General features: G+C 38.5%; 1 protein-coding gene across 1 annotated transcript in view; it reads right to left on the bottom strand.

Annotated features, from left to right (window-relative positions):
• The window catches only part of LOC139150488 (pecanex-like protein 1), a 69,104-nt gene that overhangs the window by 41,938 nt on the left and 2,376 nt on the right, over positions 1 to 24,790 (bottom strand). The window contains exons 3-16 of the mRNA XM_070722879.1: positions 24,545 to 24,653; positions 23,766 to 23,979; positions 23,052 to 23,183; positions 20,684 to 21,940; positions 20,115 to 20,252; positions 18,413 to 18,796; positions 17,224 to 17,341; positions 16,107 to 16,400; positions 15,713 to 15,866; positions 15,098 to 15,130; positions 13,323 to 13,500; positions 12,874 to 12,984; positions 12,285 to 12,376; positions 11,337 to 11,443 (exon numbers count right to left, since the gene is read on the bottom strand). Of these exons, the coding sequence (XP_070578980.1) occupies positions 11,337 to 11,443; positions 12,285 to 12,376; positions 12,874 to 12,984; positions 13,323 to 13,500; positions 15,098 to 15,130; positions 15,713 to 15,866; positions 16,107 to 16,400; positions 17,224 to 17,341; positions 18,413 to 18,796; positions 20,115 to 20,252; positions 20,684 to 21,940; positions 23,052 to 23,183; positions 23,766 to 23,979; positions 24,545 to 24,653 (3,321 nt within the window). The remainder of the gene's footprint in view (positions 1 to 11,336; positions 11,444 to 12,284; positions 12,377 to 12,873; positions 12,985 to 13,322; positions 13,501 to 15,097; positions 15,131 to 15,712; positions 15,867 to 16,106; positions 16,401 to 17,223; positions 17,342 to 18,412; positions 18,797 to 20,114; positions 20,253 to 20,683; positions 21,941 to 23,051; positions 23,184 to 23,765; positions 23,980 to 24,544; positions 24,654 to 24,790) is intronic.

Here is a 24,790-nt window from a genome sequence, read left to right as displayed (position 1 = left end):
CGCACAGCTGCCATATCTTGAAACCGTCTCGATCAGGCTTATGCGGTAATCTCTGCTTAAATTTAGAACGGCCCTTAAATCGCACCATGCCCTCGTCGATGGAGATCTCTCTACCCATCTTATAATTATTTACGCACCGGTCAACTATGGGCTCCATCCATGGATTGATTTTATACAGGGGATCCTCCTGACACCGACGTCGGCGGCGTGCCTCATCAGGATCACGACGTGGATCGTTCTCTGGGTCTGCCAGATGAAAGTATCGCATAAGCTGCTGAAAGCGACTGCGGGTAATCACAGTAGAAATACCCTGGTTTCTCAGAAAGGGATCGCTAGACCAATAATCCTCCACTGATGATTTACGGTCGATACCCATACAGACTAAGACGCCAATGAACGCCTGCACCTCTCGGTAGTCAGCGTTACGCCAGTATTTATCTATTTTCCTAGCGATATGTCGCTGGTGGAATTTGGCGTATTTATTAGTCTCGTCCTTGGCCAATCTGATCAGTGTAGCTGGAATAAACTTAAAAAAGTAATCGAGCTCACGGGCGTGGCTGGGCAAGGTGAAAGTCGGTCCTCTCTCATGGTCAAAATCGGTCTCCTCAAATATCGGTAGTCTCCGACATACGCCAGACAGGAGGTGTGTCGTCCTCCACCAACACAGCAGCAACGTCATCATCGTCGTCAGAGCGTGCCTCACCTACATACTGCCTGTCATAAAAGTCATCGTCCTCTGCCGCATCCTCGTCAACCTCCGAGTCAGACTCAGCGGTGATATCACCGTCGTCTGGGCGTCTGGGCCTGAACTCGCCCGTAGCGGCATCAAGGATCATATCTGGCTCAAAATCAGGTGGGCTATCCTGATAACGAACCCTCCGCACTATCTTTTTCGGCGGGGACATCGCAGCACACGAAACTATGGCAGGAGCGGGCTCGGCAGCCTCTGCTGATGACGAGGACTCAAGCTCTTTCGCACTGGGCACAGGAACCTCTCCTGACGCAGGATGAGGGCTCATAGTAGCAACAGGTGGTGTCTCTCCCGGAGCAGCCGGGGGAGAACCAATGGCATCAGCCGTCTCATTACTCACTGTCTCACTAGCAGCAGCAGACGTAGTCTGTGCAGGTGAAGTATCTCCCACAAGAGCAGATGTAGTCTCTGCAGGTGAAGTAGTCTCTCCCGGAGCAGCCGGGTGAGAACCACTGGCAACCGGTGACCCGTCATCATCCTCATCGGCAGAACGATCGGTCTTACGTTTACGCTTACCACTGGGTTTTTCAGCCGGAGATGGCTTCGCCTTACGGGAGCGTTTCTTGCCCGACTTCTTAGAACGTTTACTAGGGACATCACAACGATCGCTACCACTACCGCCCGGAGACTCTGCATCTTTGAGCTTCAGTCGTCTGCTCGCCTTCAGAAAACTTTTGCGGTCCGTCAAGCTCATGTCTGGAACAGTGTCGACAGACTAGCAGGTCCCTCCCTTTTAAAGCCACAGGGAAACAAAGCCCTGGACATGATTGGACGCAGGGGTGTTAATATATGCATCCACCTGTTATTATAATGGACCTACGGCAATCAGTCCACCAACCGGCGCTGACATTCCTACCCGTCATGTAAATTGCCTGTCCGCACCATTTGATATGCTAATAATACTCATTTGCGATGCAAATCCCTCGAGCACTTAGCATAACATAGTCAATGTCATTAGCATCTCAACTTGACATTCCGTCCAGCTGGGTACGTGGCATGCGCACCTGCCACCCAAGGACGTTGGCCCAAGCCCATGTTTAGTACAGGTGGGAAACCCGTATCTTTAACCTCATGTCCCTTCTAAGTACGCCTGCGCAGGGCGTATTGTCATCCAAGTCGGTGACAAGCCAACCCGACAGATTGCCCATTAAGCAGTAATGGACTGGCGTCTCGTTCTTGTACGGCAACGAACAGTGCTTCAGCGGCTTGTTTAGGTCATAACCGTCGCCTGCCGAGCGGCTTACCCAACTAAGGCGGTCAAAGATGAAGGATGCCAAAATTGTCAACGGCTGTCTCGGCCTCGTCCGTTGGGCAACATGGCTCCTTCAAATAACGTGGCCAGCACGTCTACGTCATCAGCGGTGATGACGACCCGTCATTGACGCCCGAGTGCGTAAAACTCGGAATATACCGACAGGTACCTCTACCTGAGTCGGTCATACTACGGTATAAACCAAACACAGGTCTGCCAACTCCCGTTAGACTCGGCCGTTAGCCGAACTTCACAGGGACAACATAGGCGTAACAAGTCGGTGAACAACGGTTCACGCACCTAACCGCAGCCGCCAAGTCGGTGAACAATGGTATCAAATTTTGAGGCCATGTTCCTGAATGGCAAGGCTGAGGCGGTGTGTTTCGTTGCACGGCTTGAACGTCTAGAGCCAAGTGCAGCCGACAACGTCCGACATCTGAGTGGGTAGTCTTTTCGAGAAGGTAACAAGTCGGTTAAAAGCGGTGGTTACCCTTCACAAATGTCGCTCAAGTCCGTTCGGATCAGTTCCATGTCAGGGACTAATCAAGCCGAGTCCGTCAAATCCGTCCGCACTTCCCGTCAATCAGGACCAAGTCGTGATTTTCGTCTCGCACCATTGGCAAAAAATTGCACCGCCAGCTGAGGCGGTCTTAGGCGGTTGCCTTCGAGAAAGCCGAGTCCGTCAAATCCGTCCGCACTTCCCGTCAATCAGGACCAAGTCCGTGATTTTCGTCTCGCACCATTGGCAAAAATTGCACCGCCAGCTGAGGCGGTCTTAGGCGGTTGCCTTACAGATTAGCGTTGCCGAGACGGTCAATTTCGGCCGCAATCTATGTAGTGCCTCAGAGCCAAGTTACCCCAACTCCGCTAGAATACGTCAACGTGCTAACCTGCCAAGTACGCTACTCGTCCCCCCCAAAAAAACCAGTCCCCCACCGGGGTGGGGGACTGGCTGGGTAGCTTCCGCACCTTTCCCTGTCGTTGGACTCTCTGTGAACCCATTTCGAGAGCAAACGCCGTTCCTCGCCCAAAACCTGTCCTCGAACGACCCCTAGCGCGAGCAAGGGTTTGCTACACGTAGTTCCGTCGACTAGGCAGGAAAGGGGGTACCAAAAAGTAGCCCGATTTCCACCGCCTTGGCAGGATAACGGCCGTGGCTGCTCAGATTCTAGCTACACCGAATTTCAAGCGGATTTTCACCGACTTGGCAGGAAAAGGGATAACAAACAGCTGAAGGTAATGATAAAATAGTTAAGTATAGGCCTATACAGGCACTGAGAGTGAATATGTTACAGCAATTTGATTAGTTTCTTTTCCTTTTCTACTTCTGTGATAATCTTTAAGACAATCAATCTGCAAGGCAGTTTACGTATTGACAAATATGTTATCTTTTACAAGCACACAGTAAACTGTTCTTGATTTTTCATTTACAATATTTGACATGGACTGAAGTACATAACATGCAACCAATGTTTACACTTTGCCCATACACCAGATACATGGAGAAATTTCAACATAAAATCATTACTCAGAAAACCCTATACAGGGAAAAGTAAACATTGTTTTCTTCCAGAAGAGCTGGTGCATCCACATCTGGAACAACTTTAAATACAAACTTAACCAAGTACACAAGGATGATGACACAAGAGATAGAGTTAAACTGTGGTGAACTTAACTATTCCTTTCAAATCCTTACCTAACTTGACATCTTAAACTAAAATGCACTGCATGGTTAATTGTGCACAAAAATACATCGGGGAGGACCATTTGATGAGGTATGTTGTCTGGAAGATCGGTGAGGTACATTATCTTTTTTATCCGATCCATTGTACATTCTTTTTTCCCCATTTTCTCCCACCTTTTCTTTTTGTCAAACCTTCTCTGGCTGAATTTTTTATTGGCATTTGTTTGGAATTTTTTCTGCCAGGATTTTTTTATCGCATTTCAACACCAAATAAAATTAACCATATCAAATGCTTACTAAATCACCACATTATATACTCTTAGTTCCAATAGGTATAAAATTATTTAAAAAAATCTTAAAAATACAAAATGAAAGATATCCCAGTAAAACTGACCATTTCGCAAAGTTGCCCCAAAAATTCAAAATTCCGGATTTCAACTTAATTTCAATATACCTTATTAACAAAAACCCTAAGAACGGGTTTACTAAATATCAAAGCAATCAGACTGAATTTGAGAAACAAATTTTTTGACCAAAAATGAGAAAAATTGCGCCCCAAAATACCAAATTGCAGATTTCATCCTAATTTTAAATATATCTCATTAACATAAACCCTAGGAACCTGTACACTAGATATCAAAGCTACCAGATCACAAGTTTTAGGAGAAAAATTTTTTGACCAAAAAAGGCAAAAATTGCCCCCAAAATAAAAAAAAATTGCCAGTTTAAACATACCTTCAATACATTATATTGAGATTAATCTTAGATACCTGTATACCAAATATCAAAGCTATCAAATCAGTAGTTTTTGGATAAAAATTTTTTTTATCAAAAATTGGGAAAATTGCCCCAAAAATTACAAATATGACAATATCAATAAAATTTGCACAAGCATGACTGAGGTCATCCTGAGGAACATGAATATTAAGTTTCATAGTGTTACGTGCAGAGAAAACGAACAAAAGGGTGAACTCAGCAGTTTACGTTTAAACAAAATTTATTACGAAAACAAACTAATTGCTAAGTCAGGGACAGAGTACAAGCTTTAAAAGTGTACAGACTACTTATCTCAGCTGGGACGGCAAAGCTCCAGTCTCAGAGTTGTAACAGTCAGTCGGATGAATGAACAGTCCTTTGGCTTGCAGGCTTGAAGCTGCACAAAGTCCACAGTATAAATCCAGCGTTGACAGTGAAGGTCTTGAAAAGTCTTGAGAATGACTACTGCTGGAGTTTAGTAACACACAAGAGACACGATCCCAAAGTCTGACTGGAAGCTGTGCACGTCCCTTTTATAAAGGCATATAAGAACAATCTAGAACTTTTATTGACATGCTAATTACTGTTCTAAATTATCTCCCTTACACAACTAATCAACTTTCCAGAACATTCCAAACATGACTAATTGAATTCAAGGTTGTGAGGTCATCAAGGGCAGTGACCTTGAGAATGTTCTAGACTAATTGAACTCAGGTCATGATGAGTGTGGGGGGAATGACCTACATAACACACCCCCTCTTCAAAAAAAGAAAATTTTTCAAAGAAAAATCTTTCTTTTACAAATGTAATCTTGAAAAGGATTTAAGTACTCAAATTTTGTTTTACTCTAAAGTAAAGTTTCTTGAAAGTGAACAACAATAAAATTTCTTGAAAGTGAACAACAATAAACTCTAAATACGAGAGAGACAGTCTGCAATTAAATTGTCTCTGCCTTTGATATGTCTAATGTCAAGATTAAACTCCTGTAACATTAAACTCCATCTTAGCAATCTCTGATTTTGCCTTTAAATTTCTGCAGAAAAACAAGAGGGTTGTGATCAATATAAACCACTATTGGCTGATTTGAAGAAGTAACATAAACTTCAAAATGCTGTAAAGCTAATATCAAAGATAAACACTCTTTTTCAATTGTAGAGTAGTTTCTCTGGGATTTGTTAAATTTGCGTGAAAAATAGCAAACAGGATGATCTATACCATGACTATCCTCTTGCAATAAAACAGCACCAGCAGCCGTATCACTAGCATCTACAGCTAATTTGAATGGCAAAGTGAAATCTGGTGCAGACAACACTGGGGCACTTTGCAGTATGGCTTTAAGTGTATCAAATGCCTGTTGGCATTGCTCTGACCAAACAAACTTTACTTTCTTTTTAAGTAAGTTAGTCAAAGGCTCAGTAATTGTGGAGAAATTTGGACAGAATTTTCTGTAGTAACCAGCCATACCGAGAAAGCGCATCAGTTGTCGTTTGCAGTTTGGTATGGGAAAACTTGAAATGGCACTGATTTTGGCATCGACAGGTTTTACCTCACCCTGTCCTACAGTATGTCCGAGGTAAGTTACCCTAGCCCTACCAAACTCAGATTTGGCAAGGTTGACAGTCAACATTGCTTTGCTCAGTCTCTCAAAGAACTTCCGCATGAGCTTGATGTGTTCCTCCCAGGTGTCACTATACAGGACGACGTCGTCAACGTAAGCTGCACACCCGTCTAGCCCGGATATGACGTCGTTGATCATCCGTTGGAACGTTGCCGGAGAGTTCTTCATTCCGAATGGCATCACCTTGTACTGGAACAATCCGTCTGGTGTAACAAAGGCGGATATTTCACGAGCACGATCCGTCAAGGGACTTGCCAAAATCCCTTCAGTAGGTCAAATTTTGTCACATACTTGGCTTTTCCCACTCGGTCGATGCAGTCATCAATCCTCGGGATTGGGAAAGTGTCTGTCTTTGTTAAAGTGTTGACCTTCCTAAAGTCCGTGCACATACGATAACTGTGGTCTGATTTGGGAACAAGTATGCACGGCGAACTCCAGTTACTTTTACTGGGTTCAATAAAGTCATTGTCCAGCAGGTATTTGACTTCTTCCTGGAGATATTTCGCTTTTGTTGGATTCAGTCTGTATGGGTGTTGTTTTACAGGCTTACTGTCCCCAACATCAACGTCGTGATAGATAACGTTTGTCCTCGTTGGAACATCTTGAAACAGGTGTTTATATTCATGGAGCAGTTCTTTCACCTGTTGTTGTTGTTCTGGCTGGAGGTGTGCCAACTTTGTAGACTCCAGCTTCTCCAGGATTTCTGAGTTCTGAAGCTTGACCGAGCCCAGCTTTGAGTTTAGAGTATTATCACTCAAGTCAGTTTCAGTATCACTATCTTCATAATGGTTTGAACTGACTGCACTGACAGGCTGAGTTATAGTAGGATTATCCCTATCAAAATATGGCTTAAGCATATTTATGTGACATAGCTGTTTTTGTTTTCGCCTGTCAGGTGTTATTATGATGTAATTTAAATCACTCAATTTCTTATCAATTAGGTATGGCCCAAAGTAACGAGCATGGAGTGGTTTGCCAGGAATTGGAAGTAGAACAAGAACTTTTTGACCTGGTTCAAACTTCCGTTTTGAGGTGCTTTTATCATATTTGGTTTTCATTGACTGCTGAGATGACTCAAGATTTTCTCTGGCTAATTCACATGCTTTAGAGAGTTTCGTACGAAATCTGACACATATTGCAAAATATTCAGACAATCATCATCGTCTGATAGGAATTCTCTTTAACGAGCTTAAGTGGGCCACGGACTGTATGTCCAATACAAGCTCAAATGGGCTAAAACCAAGAGACTCTTGAATTGACTCTCTAACAGCAAAGAAAAAAAAATGAATTCCTTCATCCCACTGCTTCTCTGTGTCAAAACAGTAGGTCCTAATCATGTTTTTCAAAGTTTGATGAAATCGCTCAAGAGCACCCTGACTTTCTGGATGATAGGCGGATGACCTATACTGTTTAATGCCTAGCTGATCCATTACTTGTTGAAAAATCCAGACATAAAGTTGGAGCCTTGATCGGACTGGACACATTTAGGGAGGCCAAATAAAGTGAAAAATTTGACTAAAGCTCTCACTATAGTCTTTGTCTTTATATTTCTCAGTGGTATGGCTTCTGGGAACCGAGTTGATGTACACATTATTGTCAGCATGTACTCATTTCCTGATCTTGTTTTTGGTAGGGGCCCAACACAGTCTATTAGAATCCTACTAAATGGTTCTTGAAATGCAGGAATTGGCTGTAAAGGGGCCTTTGGAATAGTCTGATTTGGCTTTCCTACCATTTGACATGTGTGACAAGTTTTACAGAAATGTGCTACATCCTGCCTGAGATTAGGCCAATAAAAGTGACTGAGAATTTTATGATAAGTTTTCCTGACTCCTAAGTGACCAGCCCAGGGGGTTTCATGGGCCAGGCGCAATATTTCAGCACGATAGGGCTTTGGAACCACAATTTGATGTTTTATAGCCCAATCGTCATCAACCAAACGTCTGGAGGTCTCCATTTACGCATGAGAATACCAGATTTTGTATAATAGGAAACAGAGCTATCTGAAGTTTTTACCTTCATCATCTACCCTGTCAAACAAAGACAAAACATCTGGGTCTTTGTGTTGTTCTGCAATGAGATTTGATCTAGAAAATGTCTGACTTTGGTCAGCAGAAGTTTTACTGGAAGTTTCAAATCCACGAGGGATAACGGAATGGTCCGTGTCAAACACCTGACTGAGAAAGGTGTCATTTAAGTCAACATCTGTGACATTATTTTTGAGAGTATTTTGATTCTCGGAAGTTTTCTTTGACATGGCTCGAGTAATGGCACATGAAGGAAATAAATCGGGTATCTCTTGTTCAATTGGCTCTGGATCCTGATCTAAACTAGGATTATCAGTCACAAGTGGATTAGTAATGACCTTGTCCCCAGCAAGGTCGTTTCCAAGAAGAAGGTGAATCCCTTCAAAAGGCAAAAAAAGGCCTAATACCTAAAGTCACAGGTCCAGAAACAAAGTCCGAAGACAAATAGACATTATGGAGAGGAACAGGAATGTAGTCATTACAATCTACCCCCTTAATAAGAACTTTAGAACCTGAAAATGACTTTTCAGAAAACGGCAGGGTATCTGCCAACAAAAGAGACTGGGAAGCCCCGGTATCTCTTAAAATTTTGACAGGGGTAGCGGAAGAAGAAATCACTAGAAAGTGATATAAAACCATCATGAATAAATGGTTCGAAAATACCCATAATGCTATCTTGAGAAGAATTGACCTTGACCTCATTAATTGGGGATAAGAGGGGTTTAACCTCAGAAAATGTGTTGCACACATTATTAGACTCTAATTGAGTTGATGAAGAAATAAAGCCGGTGGGCTTAGATCCACTTTGACCACTTTGACCTTCACGTTTTCTTTTCAATTTGAAACACTCTGACATTAAATGGCCGTCTTTCTTACAATAATTACAAGAAAGTGTACCGAACTGTTTGTCAGAAGGAGATTGAGACTTGGGATCTGATGATGTGGGAGTGTTACTTGAACTCTGTGAACTGCTGTCATTTGATTTTCTACTCTCCTTTGAAAAATTCTTGGATGAAAAGGAGGAGTTAAATTTACCTGCATTGTTTCTGTATGAAAAGGACTGGGATGGTTTGCTGAGAAATGAAGATTTGTGGGTCAATGAATAATCATCGGCCAAACGTGCAGCAACCTCCAATGTATCTGCCTTTTGTTCATTGATAAACGTCTTGATGTCACTCTGAATGCACCTTTTAAATTCCTCAATCAAAACAAGTTGTCGTAATTTTTCATAATTCTGACTGACCTTTTCAGAAGAACACATAAGTTTGATCCTTCGCCTTCTCACAATCCCTAAATTTCTGACGGTAAGCTTCAGGCACCAACTCATAGCCCTTGAGAATTAATTCCTTCACAGAATCATAATTTGAAGCCTGCTCTACTGACAACTGAATGTAAATTTCTCTGGCTTTACCCACCAAAGCACTCTGCAAAAGCATAGACCAGGACTCCTTAGGCCAGTTCAGACTCTGAGCAATTTTCTCAAAATGAAGGAAATATTTATCAACATCCTTTTCTTGGAAAGGGGGAACTAACCTGAAATGCTTAGTGATGTCAAACTTGTCTGAAGGGAAGAATTTTCCTGACTGTCCAAGCTCTAAACGTTTTATTTCTAACTGCAGTCGGTGTTCTGCTAATTCTCTTTCCTTTTCTTTTTCCTCTCTTTCTTTCTCCCTTTGTCTTTCTTCCATTTGCAATTCTTTTTCTTTCATTTCCAATTCCCTCTCTTTCTGTCTTTCTTCCATTTCTAACTGCATTTGTATTTTTTCTTTTTCTAATGCCTGTCTCTCCTTTTCCATTTGTAATTCTTTTTTTTCATTTGTAATTCTTTTTCTTTTTCTAATGCCAATTTTTTAGCTCGAAATCTGCCTGTATTTCTAATTCCAATTTTTTGAGTTCGAAGGAAGACTCAGGTTCATAATCTTTTAAGGCAGACTCCTCAAAATGGCCTGCATTAACTAAATGTTTTGCAATCTTGAACTGTATTTCTCGCTTGCGCATAGATCTTTTGACATCTACTTTAAGGAAATTTGCCAGTGCTATGAGGTTGTCTTTTCTGAGGGAATTAAATGTGTCCTGATCAAGGTCATCCATAAATTCGTCTGGTTTAAATTCCGCCATGATTGAATTTCGCTGAGTTCACAGTATACAGTAGTTTTGAAAAGGCTGTCAAAATGTTGTCAAACGGCTCAAAATATTCGTATCCCGGATGAGCCCCCAATTTGTTACGTGCAGAGAAAACGAACAAAAGGGTGAACTCAGCAGTTTCCGTTTAAACAAAATTTATTACGAAAACAAAACTAATTGCTAAGTCAGGGACAGAGTACAAGCTTTAAAAGTGTACAGACTACTTATCTCAGCTGGGACGGCAAAGCTCCAGTCTCAGAGTTGTAACAGTCAGTCGGATGAATGAACAGTCCTTTGGCTTGCAGGCTTGAAGCTGCACAAAGTCCACAGTATAAATCCAGCGTTGACAGTGAAGGTCTTGAAAAGTCTTGAGAATGACTACTGCTGGAGTTTAGTAACACACAAGAGACACGATCCCAAAAGTCTGACTGGAAGCTGTGCACGTCCCTTTTATAAAGGCATATAAGAACAATCTAGAACTTTTATTGACATGCTAATTACTGTTCTAAAATTATCTCCCTTACACAACTAATCAACTTTCCAGAACATTCCAAACATGACTAATTGAATTCAAGGTTGTGAGGTCATCAAGGGCAGTGACCTTGAGAATGTTCTAGACTAATTGAACTCAGGTCATGATGAGTGTGGGGGGAATGACCTACATAACAATAGCAATCAGATAAGTGATTTCAGAGAACAAGATTTTTTGACTAAAAACGGAAAAAATACCCTAAAAATACAAACATGCAAATTTCATCCTAATTTTTGCACACATACTTTAGAATACCTAAAGAAATCTGCATACCAAGTTTCAACCAAATCTGACCACTGCTTCCTGAGTTTTAGCCATTTGCAGGATTTTTCCTTTTTCCCCCTCATTTGCATATTTTTGGCACTGACATGTTCATTTGAACAAATTCACATCTCCACCCCTAGGTGCACCCGTACACCAAATACTAAGACAGTAGGTGCTACGGTTTAGGAGTTTTTGATGTGGACGGACATACATACATACATACATACATACATACATATATACAGACGACATTTTTCCACCTTATACGAATACCTCCCATTTGCATATATACATATGCATATTATATGGGAGCTAAAAACCCTCTTACCAAAGTATACTAGGATCTGCCGCACTTCGACTAAGGTGATAACTTATTGCAACGATTAAACCACAAAATACTGAAAACAGAACATGTTGTGAGGACTGTTCTTCATCCTAACAAGAGAGAAAACAAGAAATAAATAGAGTCAACAATTCTGTCTTCCAATTTTTTTAGATTTGCTGTAAGTTTGACATAAATTTGGTTTTAGCATAGATATTTTAGCCAAAAATGAAAGAATAGGCTCATGAATGTTTAGGGACAAAGTTGCTGTATTAAGTTTTTCATGAATTTTGATTAAGTTGAAAATTAGTTTGTGTTGTTTGACTACTGAAACATACTGAAATATTTGTCAACTGTACACTACCTCTACTTAGTTTGCAGTCAGACATGATTTAAACATTCAGTGGTACACTTTAGGGTCTCTACCCAAAAAAACAAAGTTCAATGTACAACTCTCACTGTGCATTGTGGAATACACATGTACACTGCTGTAATGAGATCTTGATTGGCATGTGCCTTTCATACAGATAAGGATTACAACTTTCACTTACATTGTAGCAATGTTATTTTTTATAGGAAACCAACTTGGAACGGGAAAAGATCATTTTGTCAGAGATCACAAATAAAATCATCTGTTTCCATTTAAATGAGTCATTTTGAACACTTTTGCAGTTTAATGTGAGTCGTCATCATCATTTGCTGGAATTTTGGAAAACAGCCTAGTTAGTGTTTCATCTAACATTTTACCAGCGTGTTTCCCTATGTGTTACTTGTTCAGCGTCTTACATATGTAACCATTACAGTGCACATGTTTACAAAATTTCACGAGATATATATTCTCAGATGAACCAACTGAATTCATCCCCATTTCTCAACCAATCATGTTCAGGATCAGAAGCAAGCTGAAATGAAAGAAAGCCAATAATATGATAATTCAGAAAAGAAATATCTAACCTGGAGAGCTGCCAGGGCAAAGCCATACAAAACAGCACATGCTACAATACTTCTGCAAAAACTGTAAATTGAAGCACCAAGTGATGAAGTGGCTGCAAATTTCAAAAGACAAACACAAAAATTAATTATGCATCAAAAACAGTTTGCTACCAATACTGTAATTTGTAAATCTATTGATGTTTTTCATGGCCATCAACTTTTAAACATGAATATCAACACTATCATATCTCAATGTCGCTGAGCAAGAGTTATTTATCACTTTTTCATAAAGATAGCTTTCAGTATACAACAGTATTCAGCCATCTCATAAAACAAACTACCAGTTCAAATAATGGCATCTGTAATATGCTGATAAATTTGCAATGTACAGACTTAATTCCAATCATCGATCCTCTATCTCCCAGAGATCTACGATTTGCAATGACCAGATTAAAATTTTGATGAAAGTATGGTAGATTGTATATAAACCTACACATGAAACCGTCTTCCACAAGTTCCATTTGAAGTGATATCTGTATAAAAGCAATAAACCGTCTTATTGTAGATGTTTACAATGGTTGATGAAGAGCTTCACTCAAAGTTTACTTACCATTGCCACCAAATATGTAGATATCAAGTTGTTCCAACAAGTACATCATGAAAGTATTGCATTGAGGGAGTAAACCCATCACAAATATGATTGGAAAACAGAGAATAAATACTGTAAACAATGAAAAGGAGATTTATCAGTATATGCTCCAAATATAAGTTGAATAAAAAGTAAACTTTCTCAATAAACTGAACAGTAACTTTAGATATGTGTTTGTTGTCTGTTAATGTGTAACTAGAATGTATGGCATATAAACAGGGCATAAAATCACTACTATTCAAATTATTTCAAAAGAAAAACGTTTATAACAGAATTTCATTTTAGTCTAGTGAGCAATTCATTGGAATTCACCTTCAAAAAAGACAAGAGAAGAATAATGATCATAAATTTTATGCCATAAAATGAACCTAAAATGCATTCACAATGAAATCTAAAGATGAAGTACTTACCGAGTAAAAAATCTCTGAAAAATTGTAGTACTTCTTGACTAGTGAAAGCCATACCATACAAAGTAAATCGAGTTTGATATAATGGTGGATGTTGACTGCAATAATCAAGTAAGAGCACCAAACTGCAGCATAATGTGAAATACAGTGGTCTGCTAAACACTATCACCCGATTGTGACCCTATATTGATAGATAAAAATAGAATTGATACAGTGTATTTGCCCACTTGCTACACTCCTGTAAGATCTGACTGGACAAGGGTGTCACTGTCAAATGTACTATAAACTGTTATTGTGACAAGGGTGTAACTGTCTAATGTGCTATACAATGCTATTGTGACGAGTGTCATTGTCAAATGTACTATACAATGCTATTGTGACAAGGGTGTAACTGTCAAATGTTCTATACAATGCTATTGTGACGACTGTCACTGTCACATGTACTATACAATGCTATTCTGACAAGGGTATCACTGTCAAATGTACTATATACAATGCTATTGTGACAAGGGTGTCACTGTAACATGTGCTATACAATGCTATTGTGACGAATGTCACTGTCAATGTACTGTATACAATGCTATTGTGACAAAGGGTGTCACTGTCAAATGTACTATACAATGCTATTGTGACAAGGGTGTCACTGTCACATGTGCTATACAATGCTATTGTGACGAGTGTCACTGTCAATGTACTGTATACAATGCTATTGTGACAAGGGTGTCACTGTCAAATGTGCTATACAATGCTATTGTGACGAATGTCACTGTCAATGTACTGTATACAATGCTATTGTGACAAAGGGTGTCACTGTCAAATGTACTATACAATGCTATTGTGAAAAGGGTGTCACTGTCAAATGTGCTATACAATGCTATTGTGACAAGGGTGTCACTGTCAAATGTGCTATACAATGCTATCGTGACGAGTGTCACTGTCAATGTACTATATACAATGCTATTGTGACAAAGGGTGTCACTGTCAAATGTACTATACAATGCTATTGTGAAAAGGGTGTCACTGTCACATATGCTATACAATGCTATTCTGAAGAGCAAAGCAGAGTAAAGCTAGCTAAGTGCTATCTTCAAAAATGCACTTTTTTCAGGTAAGAAAGCGCTTTATCAAACTGATCCATCCAGCATGGATTAATAGTCAGTATTATGCCATTAAAACATTTCCTTCACACATAAAGTACACCTCTCTTGGAAGTATTTATTTCAACATCACAGGCAATAATGACCCACTCTGAGAATTTCATTCAAAAAATGATATGCTCATCTGTGGTCAACACTTGATTAGGAAATCAACACTGGCTTTGATCCTTTGGTTCTCAGTTTTTGCATTGTTCAGACACTTACATATAAACAAAGATCAGGAGAGACAACAGACACAGCTATATGAATAAATTAATTCCACTGTCATAGTAATGTGACATATGAATGACAAATACTTTATGTCACTGCCAAATTGTCAGTGTTGTCTGTATTACCTGAGTTGTACACATAATGTACTCTGGACAAGGTACACTTTCAAAACATAAACTAACAATTTGTGATATTCAATAAATGCAAACACTAATAGCTACCAAGATACAAATAAAACATAACTATATAACTGATGTAAACAATAGGATAGCTTTGCCAAAGATGATAGAGAACAATGGATAACATTTCACTGAAGATTTGATTAAAAACTAAATCATGTAACAATAAGCTGAGTAGAAAACCAGTCTGTTACTACACTCCATCAAGAAATTATCAATAAATTTAACTTACATGCATAGGAGATGCTGCATCAGGTTGAACACTCTGAAAATTGTATTAAGTAAAACAAAAATATTTAGCTAACCAAAACAACACCAACCGGCAAAGTGATACTATGAAGATATATATTAAGTGAATTGTAGAGGTCTGTCATTGCAAATTAACAACTTCCATTAGATGTGTTTATTATTGGTTTTAGGGTAACAAACAATTATAGTTTTATACATACATTTCCTGCCATGAGTAACTGAGAAGAAAACGATGTCTTTCAGAATCTGGGACTCGCATTTTTTTGCCTTACTACACATATTTTTTTTCTAACTGAGCCAGTACATGCATGATGCATATATCAGTTATTGACTTTACCCAAGAATACTAAAAATTGACCATATTATTTTACAAAAGTACAAGACATGTATCACCAAAAAATGAACAATTCTGACATCGATTCAACTCAAGGAACACACAGGCTAAACAATCCACGATTTTGAGGCTCGGTTGAAAAATCAACTTTTACTAAAATCTTTAAAAAGTGACTTTCAAGCCGTGTGTGCCATAATGCACGATATACAAGGCAGAAAAGATTTATTATAGATTTTAAATTTCATATTTATTAGTTTCACTTACCTTGATGAGAGAATACTGACAGCTTGCAATGACAAAACAAAACCAAAAAATCCAAAAATCTTTGTAAAAGCCTTTCATAAGAAGACAGTAACCAAGAACAGCTACAAGTACTGCTAGAACAATACTGGCCACATTTTCTATGTGTGAACGATTCCTGTAAAAGAAAGGGAGAAAAAAGGACATTAGCCAGCATTGATGGAAGTACTGAATCACATCAGAACCTACAACTGACTTACAACCTCTGCAGTGACTTCAAATGTCTTTACAATACTTTCATTCTCATCAACAGCAAATACCCACATTTCAGTTTTCATCAAGTGAGCTCAATTACACATTACACCGTACGACACTGATGCATTCTTGTAAACTTCACAAGGAATTATGAACCACTTACCTATCTAGCAATGCCATAAGTGTTAGTCTATCAAAAGTAATTCTGATGAACTTCTTGGGTAAAATCCAAAACTTGTAATTGTGGACTATTTTAGGTTTGTGTTGCTGTCCTTTGGCCTCAGGTACATCAGACTTGCTAGAACTGTGATCTTGATCCTCATTGCGATAGTGAAATAGATCACCATATATTTCTTGTAATGCTAGTCTCTCCTGTTCAATATCTGTATCTCGGAGCGGCTGATCAGGTTTGCTTTCAATCACCACAGTAGAATTAGAATCACTACTTGTAGAATGCCTAAGATCCAAAAAAAAAATTTTATCAGTACAGTGAAACCTGTCTAAACAGAACCTTTCAGGGACTGAGAAAATTGTTGGGTTTGGAGAGGCATTTGGTTTATATAGGTCTTTTTAACATAGAGTTCTATTTGAATGGAACTGGGAAAAGCGTTCACTTTAGACAGGGTTCGGTTTAGACAGGTTTCACTATATATGTATCTTAGCCATTGAAAAATATTTTGATATGAAACAAATAACTGAGTACTATATTCTTTGTGTAAGACTTGACAATGCCTTACCTTCACTGAATAGCTGGTTAGCTGAAAGTACATGTAAGTGTAAAATTTCATGTCTAGTGATCAGTGCATGCTTGTTTTGTATTCTGCAGTCTATAAAGACCACATATGACAAAGGATATAGATTAGATATATATTAGGTATACAAGGGTTTAAAGGGAAACGGTCATTTGAACTGCCCCTGTGCAAGTTTCTTGTCTACAAAGAATGTATTTCGTGTATCATGTCTAGATGCACCTCATCAACATAGCTGCAACATTTAAATTATACGATGTAGATTATGACAGACATGTTTTAACTTTCATCAATCACCATCCTACCTTGGATAAAGTGTTAACATTGGTCGTATGGGTCCCATACCACCTTTGAGTGCAGTTCCGACGACTGTATCCCTTTAAGTTATGCAAGACAACATATTGTACAATGTAATCTAAGTTACTGTATGTACCCTTGTTTCTCTATTGCCTACATATGGAGTCACCAATTTAGCATTTTTTTGCTAAATCTAGCACCAGGGTCTGTATAAGTTACATGGACAGTACTCACCTTCTATCATTGAAAAAGTCAACCCACATGGGAGAAGATGCAAAATCTAATTGTTGAGGAGGTATTGAGGTTGCATGGCCTGTGCTGTCATCTCCAAAGGTGTATGACATCCAGTTACCTACAGTAGAAAGTACAAAATTCAATATATTATACTGTGAATGGTAATTCAAACAGGAATGTGGTAGCATTTTGAAACAATGTTAGATCTGATCAGATCAAAGTAAGTCAGCTGAAAGCTAACTACTTCAAAAACTTTGTAATCACTGATGACACTTCCTTAAAGATAGTAGGACTATTAAGAAAATTGATCAAAAGAAAAAGCACTGGGATACGGATTTAGGGTTGTCTTTCCAAACAAACTTTGCATAAGTTGGCGTCACACTTCTTGAAATTTTAGTACTAGTCAAAATATTGAGAAGTGTCTAGCAGATTGGTGTCATATCAAATTGAAAACTCTTAAATAATACATTGGTATCACTCACTTGATTGCATAAGAAATGGATCATCCAGTGGCTGGATCCATTTCTGATGCAACTGAATGAGTATTGTATGTTACAGACCTCACATGGAAATGTATTTGTTGTTACTGGTGACCACTTGCCTGACATCAGAATAGCAAAGAGTCAGTTGCCATGAGGCATGAAATATCAAGCCAAACTTTGCACTTTATAATCTACATATTATTGCACTGCACTTCATAGTCAGGGATAGCTGCGACATATACAACACTAATGTAGCCGTGGATGTTGATAAAAATGGGAAAATATTACATTTCACAAACTTCCCCTCGATCAATCTTAGAATGATTCAATCAAAGAATACAAAAACAATCTGAAGATATTTGTTACACCTATCTTCCTACAAATTTTCAGAGAAAGTTGTGTACACAATTTTGGGAGATCTCTGTCTGTAGCAAACAGCATATGGCACACAGCATACGCCACACAGAAACTGAAAACATAAGTCCATTACATCTTAGTTTCAAATGACTAAAGAGACAAATTTACTCATATAGTTTGAGTTTTTCTCAAATACTACTCCCTTGGTGTGCATTAAGTATTGTTTTCATTAAAACTGTTTCATTTTTGTTCAGGTCTATCTGCTATTGAAATTAAAAAAGCTGGCACTGCTAAAGACACTATATCACTATGACATTTCCAAATGAGTAGTAATAATTTTTGTGACAAACCATGTTCATCTTGGAAGTAATGTACAGCTCCTGAGGTGGTATCTTCATAATTTAAAGCCACATGTGTTCCTTCTGACCCAGATTGAGATGCTAATCCTGATGGTAGCACTGAATCAGACTGAAATTTGTTCTCTCTGTTTTTGCCACTGTCTATTTGTTGACTTTGTAACCTAATGGAATCACTGCTAGTATCTTGTATTGCATCTCTGCAGGATTCTGTTTGACGTCTGCGTCTTCTTTCAGCCAGTCTTCTCCGAAGATGTGTCGTTCTTTCCTCCACCTCTTCTCCTTCTCTTTCACATCTTTTACTTCTCCCTGCTCCTCTTTCTGACAGATTTCCACTGCCAGACTTCCGGATGTTCCTTTTCCGTCTTGGATTTGACACTGAACAAGACAACAGTTGAAACATTAAGAAACTGACTACAAATCTTGACTTGATGACATAAAAATTGTTTTTCTTTTTGATATTGTTAACAAAGTTTCAATTCATTAGCAAGCTCTGGCTCAAAAAGTCCTTTATAGGCCTCTAACAGTGCTGCAAATACACTATTAAAATACTAGTATGTTAGGCTGTACTTGGTATATTCATGCAATTCTAGAATGACATTGATTCCGTTGTTATTTCGACGCTTACGATTATAAAACAAGATATGAGTGGTACAAACATTGCTATGGATTTTTCATGCATATGCAGTTCATAGTGGGTGAGCAGAATGGAGAATAGGGTCCTTTCTGTACACAGTGTGTCAATAGTCAGTACAGTGCCCAAACACCAACCAATTGATAGGTTATGAATTATTATATTACCATGCGCTGCCCGTCGCATTTTGATTGGTCGAGCTGAACCACGTGACTGACCACAAATACACAGTAATGGTTTGTTTACATGCCCGTGAATATGAATAATAAGATTAACAACTCAAAGTATCGTAACTTTACATTTCAAACGTAAATCATAATCAATCACAAAATCAAATGGAGCAATTGTAGGTCAAGTTGAGATACTTTTTTTCTGAAAACATCTCCGGATTTGCCAATTTTTTATAGCGCGTGACAGTGCGTCGTGTAATGCTCAGTTTCTGGGGCCAAGTTGTCGTTCATTCCTGAAATTTTCGGAAATTTTGACGGTTTTCTTGGGTTCGCTGATAATATAATGGAAATAACAGACTCCGCTCTGACCATTAACGTTTATTTGTGGGCGCGGGCTCGAGGAAAGCCAAATTAACGGGCTCTGCAAGCCTCGCCCGTTCATTTTTGGCTTTCCTCTCGCCCTTGCCCACAAATAAACGTTAATGGTCAGCGCGTAGCCCATTATTTCTATATTGGAAGTCAAATATACCTGACAACCGCTAGCTTAAAGCAGCCACTGCCTTAGGTTATGTGTATCTAACATGAATTTGACAGCACTTACGATTTAGAATTTTTCTTATCCAATTCTTCTTTTAAAATCAGTAGCAAAGCATGTGTTTTGAATTGAAGTTTGCATGATAAATGCATGTGATTAGACTGAAAGATCCATTGCTTGAGGGCGCTCTCCACACTCCCCATCTCAAGAGGAGGGGAGCATAGAGTGTCCTAGAGCAACAAATCTTTCAGTCTGGCATGTGATATGCAATGGACAGGTAGACATGGCACTGCAGCTAAGGTCACATTTATTGCTGACAATGATATTACACAGAGTGTCGTGAAAATATTTGCTTACCTAAATTACTTCTTCTCCCAGAATGTCTCTTTGGTATTGCACCTTCACTTTCACGATTTCTTAACATTGCACTGAGACTGTTTTCACTGTCTTCTGTATTGGCAGCGCTATCAACCTCAACTGAAGTTGGTCTTGATACTGTCAAATATAAATCAGTAATTTAATATACCTGATTACTTGCAAGGAAATATCAAAAGCGTACAATTCCAGATTATTGTGATCTTAATTTAAAATTCTGATCAGCAGCTGTGGCTTAATTTGGGAAAACTCGTGTATTTCCAGAGTCACTGTGCCTTTGTCATAACCTATAACTATAGACCCTAGTTTTCTAGGGTATATGCTACATAATAAAACAATGACATCATAATCCTGTTTCAAACAATCTACACTATCTCTGTGGCTTGAATGCAAATTTTGCAGAGTTTATCTGTACAGCTTATGTACAGTGGCTTTGAAGAGCCACCTAGGCTGAATACAATTCTTGTTGTATGACAACGCTCATGGCAGCTCATGTGAATTTTAATTGCTGTGTACCAAATGCAAAGGAAGCATAATTTACATAAACTTACCTGCTATTTGTAAATCACTGTCTGTACCAAACAACCAATTTAATCCTGCAGAGCTACTACTGCCAGATTTTAATCCATCATCATTTGTGTTGGATGAAAAGAGTGCAGCAATGGCTGATATACCTGAACTACTTGTAAGAGATAGTCTGTCCTTTTCACTAACACATTTTGCTTCCAAATCAGATTTGGATCCCGCAATGGGGGTAGGATTTGTGTCTGTCTCATCTTTCATCAACTCTAAAGAAGTATCACCATGCAATGTAGATTCTGATTCTAACATCTTGTCAGCAATTGAGTCACCCTCTGTCTCACTGCATACACTTGCTGGTCGACTTGCGGCAGGAGTTGCATAATCTTTGGAGGTATCACTTGATGAAACATTAGAATCTCGACGCATTGGACTGAGTGTGGCGCATACACCACAACTGACATGTGATGAGTTTACATGTAAGAGGGAAGATGTATTAAAACTACTAGCATCATCTCCAGAGTTTTCATGTTGATTTGTTCTAACTAAGATATTTTCCGATTCTTGTTTTTGAAGACTAGTTGTAGATTCACAGCTGTCACTTCTGTCCAGATTACTACACATTACGTCATCTCCACTTTTTGAAGTACTGATGTTTCCTTTGTCATGTAAAATTGAGTCAGATACATCATAGACACCATCTGTGACATCTGTGACTTCTGAACACCTTGATTTGCCAACACAAACATCATCTACTGTCAATTCTGTATCATCTTCTTTGGTTATACATGAATTACTATTGCCTGTCATGCCATCTTCAAAAGCATATGTTACGATTTTTGGAGAGTCTATTGGATCACTGGCTAAATCAGGTTCAGATTCTTTCAAAGCTATGACACCATTTGTTAAAATAATTGATTGTTTATCACCCTCACAGTCACAGCAGTCTTCTTTGTCATCGTTTATTTTCTCTGTATTTTTTGATTCAATATCTGTAACTATAACTTCTAAGTCTTTCTTGGACTGTTTCCCTTTCTTCATTTTCATATTTTCCTTTGTTTCAGGGTGCATAGAATAACTAGCAGAATCTAAGCTACGGTGCCTTGGAGTTCTTTTTGATGAATTCTCCTTTAACACACTGAGTTCAATTGCATTTTCTTTCATTGGTGCTGTATTAGGGTTACGTTTAGTCCTGTGTTTCAGTGTTGATGATGCATTTCTATGTCGTTCATTACTGCTCTTCTGTGGCTTTGAACTTGTTCCCTGGGCATTCCTGTGTAAACTATCAACTGCAAAAATACAAAGGAAAAGAACGTCTTTGGTTTCCTCTGATAATACATGAACATATTATCCTAGAGTTCATTCACTAACCTGCACAGGAAAAATACATTAGTGACAAACAAAAAGATGCATCAGTGAACAGAAATATCAGCATTTTTGGTAAAAGTCTTAGAACCATGATTTCTTTCTGAGTAAATTCACTGTTGCACTATATCAGCCTTACCAACAGACAAAAAACTTTCATCAATAAAATTGCGAAAACTAATTCATTATCATTACATATAGACTTCTTTTCAACCCTTCCCCCTCTTTCTTTCAGGACATGCTCCAATCTTTTCAGGGGGCACATCTCAGGTCATTAATTGTTGTATGTGTGGATTTAATTTGCTGACAGCTTTACAAATATAAATTTTAGTTGAAGTCTTATTCTGGATTTATGTTCAATTCATAAAGAGACTGTTTCTACTAATAGCAGTGGAGTAGAGTAAAGTCATGATACGCTGAAGTTAATGACAATTTTCAGAATTGTAAATAATCTGTTTATTCTGATAATATTTGCCATGTAAAGTTTTTCCTCAACTCCTTCAGAATTACTGAGCAAAGTTTTGGCATACTTTGAGCAAACTATTTGCAACTCTTTGAATAAAAACAGAGAAGCAACACAAAGTAGAGTGTATATACATTTTCTGTGTAAGCAACTCAAGCAAAAAGACAAATACAAAACAAAGTCAAAACTATAATGGACATTAGTCTACATTGACTAAATTACACTCATCTGTCTCATTTGATCTTAATTTTAATCCACTATGTACAAACTATATTGTTTTGTATTTGATGAGACTCATAATTACCCAAACTAAAGATATAAAATCTGGGAGATTGGATTTATTTACATCACAATCTTACTGGCTGTTGATCATAACCCAAGACTTGTTGCAGCAGTTTGTAAGATATCTGGCAATAATAGCAAATGTTTATCAGAAAAGAAATAAGAATGTAATTTAGAAGACATTATACATGTCTGTGACAAGATTTTGACATTTCTTACAAAGCATCACACAACACTGCAGCTGATTACTACACATCTGTTTTCACAGTTGTTTTATTTGGTTTGCATACCTGATGAGTTGACCGGAGAGTTGGTCAGCATAGTTGTGATTATCTTTGGTTGAGGACCTTCCTCTATCATTACCATACTATCAACACATCCAGGTATTGTAGTTGTAGTATTCTCCACCAATGAATCTTCACCTTCAGACACAAATCAAATAAAGACAGGTAGATTACAAGACTTGTACCTGGATTGACCTCTCTCAAAGTCACTTTTACTCCCCGATTGTCCACACACAGTTGTTATGTAAATGTTTATGGTGAACAGAATCAGAAATAGCACAGTCAATGCATGTATTGCTGTGGACTTCATTCCATTCCACACATACATGTACTTTCATTTGTGATATCTACATTTTCTGTGGTTTCTGCCTGAGAATACTGAAGTAGTTCTAGGAACGCTGTTCTTAAAATGAAATATTACTGACACGTTGGCTACTTGCACCCTATTATGATCAAACCATCTATGACTGATTGGTGATCTCATTGATACAGAACTCCTGGATATGTACCAAACCGGTCTTAATAGGAAATCACATTTAAACACAAAGCTTTACACAGTTAGGGCAGAGTTGATTGTTCACAGCCTGAGCATTAAGGGCCCAAAGACCTTCCTAGGCTATGGAAGGTCAACCCTACCACATGTTGTGTCATCTGAGTTGCAGGTATTGACACATCAGAGAGATGAAAATAAAGCAGACATTTCCACATCTATACACTTACTACTCTTGTGTCTTCTAAAACTTGAAGTAGACTTTTCATTTTCAGATTGTGAAGATCTTTCAGAAAAACTGCAGAGTCTCAATTCTCTTTCAATGCTGTCAAGTGTATTCAACGCTTTCACCAAAGTGTCTTCTGAACTGTATGATGTTTCTGCTGCGTGAACTTTGACCTTACATTCTTCATGATCATCACAATCAACCATAGCCGCTTCATACTGTATAACAACATTAATACTGTAAGAGTTTGTAGCACTTATTTGATTCTACCACAATATCTGAGTGTGAAACACTTCATCTCTACCAAATGGAGAGTTGGATTTGTTTCAGCTCAAGCTGTAACTCCATGTCTTCCATCTTAACACCAAAGTCATGTTAGACTTGCCAACAAAGGTGTTTATATCCTCTAACTACCCGTCTTTATACAGTCTAACAATCAGCCTGGGTTAAAAATCTAGCCATCAAAACGAATAAAATTGAAATGATTGTAACAGCTATCAGGTTTGCATTGTGAACAAAAACAAAGTCAAAACACACTTGTGAATGTTAATAAAAATTTATCAATGTCAATAGCCAGGTAGACCATTGCAACTCTGTATTAAACAGAGTCATTTACTTCATTGCAGCTATTGATTTCCTCTACACTTTTCCAAAAAATGACATACCATGATACATAATCTAATAAAGAAGATACCATACATGATATGCAAGAAATACCATGAACAGTTCAGGATACCAGAGTTGCTGTTCGCAATTGAACAGTATATTTTTAGAGAGTCCTACCTTTCTTGCTATTTCTTCATTATATGAATTCCTTGAGCTACATCCCAATGGTGGAGTGATACTTGGCTCAAAGCCAATGTCCTGCATTTCCATCCCTTGCTCACTTTCACTGTAAATTGGAGATAGCATTTTATCAGCTTTGTTTTCAGACAACTTTTCATTCTTCTTCCCACCTACTTAACTTTTTATAAAATGGATTGAAATTTAGTTTACCCATTGTTAGTCAATCCTACTATGATGCTGATC

Source organism: Ptychodera flava, chromosome 14 (assembly GCF_041260155.1).
Source record: "Ptychodera flava strain L36383 chromosome 14, AS_Pfla_20210202, whole genome shotgun sequence".
In the NCBI taxonomy this organism is placed as follows: domain Eukaryota; kingdom Metazoa; phylum Hemichordata; class Enteropneusta; family Ptychoderidae; genus Ptychodera; species Ptychodera flava.
This window is presented reverse-complemented; position numbering and strand designations above follow the sequence as displayed.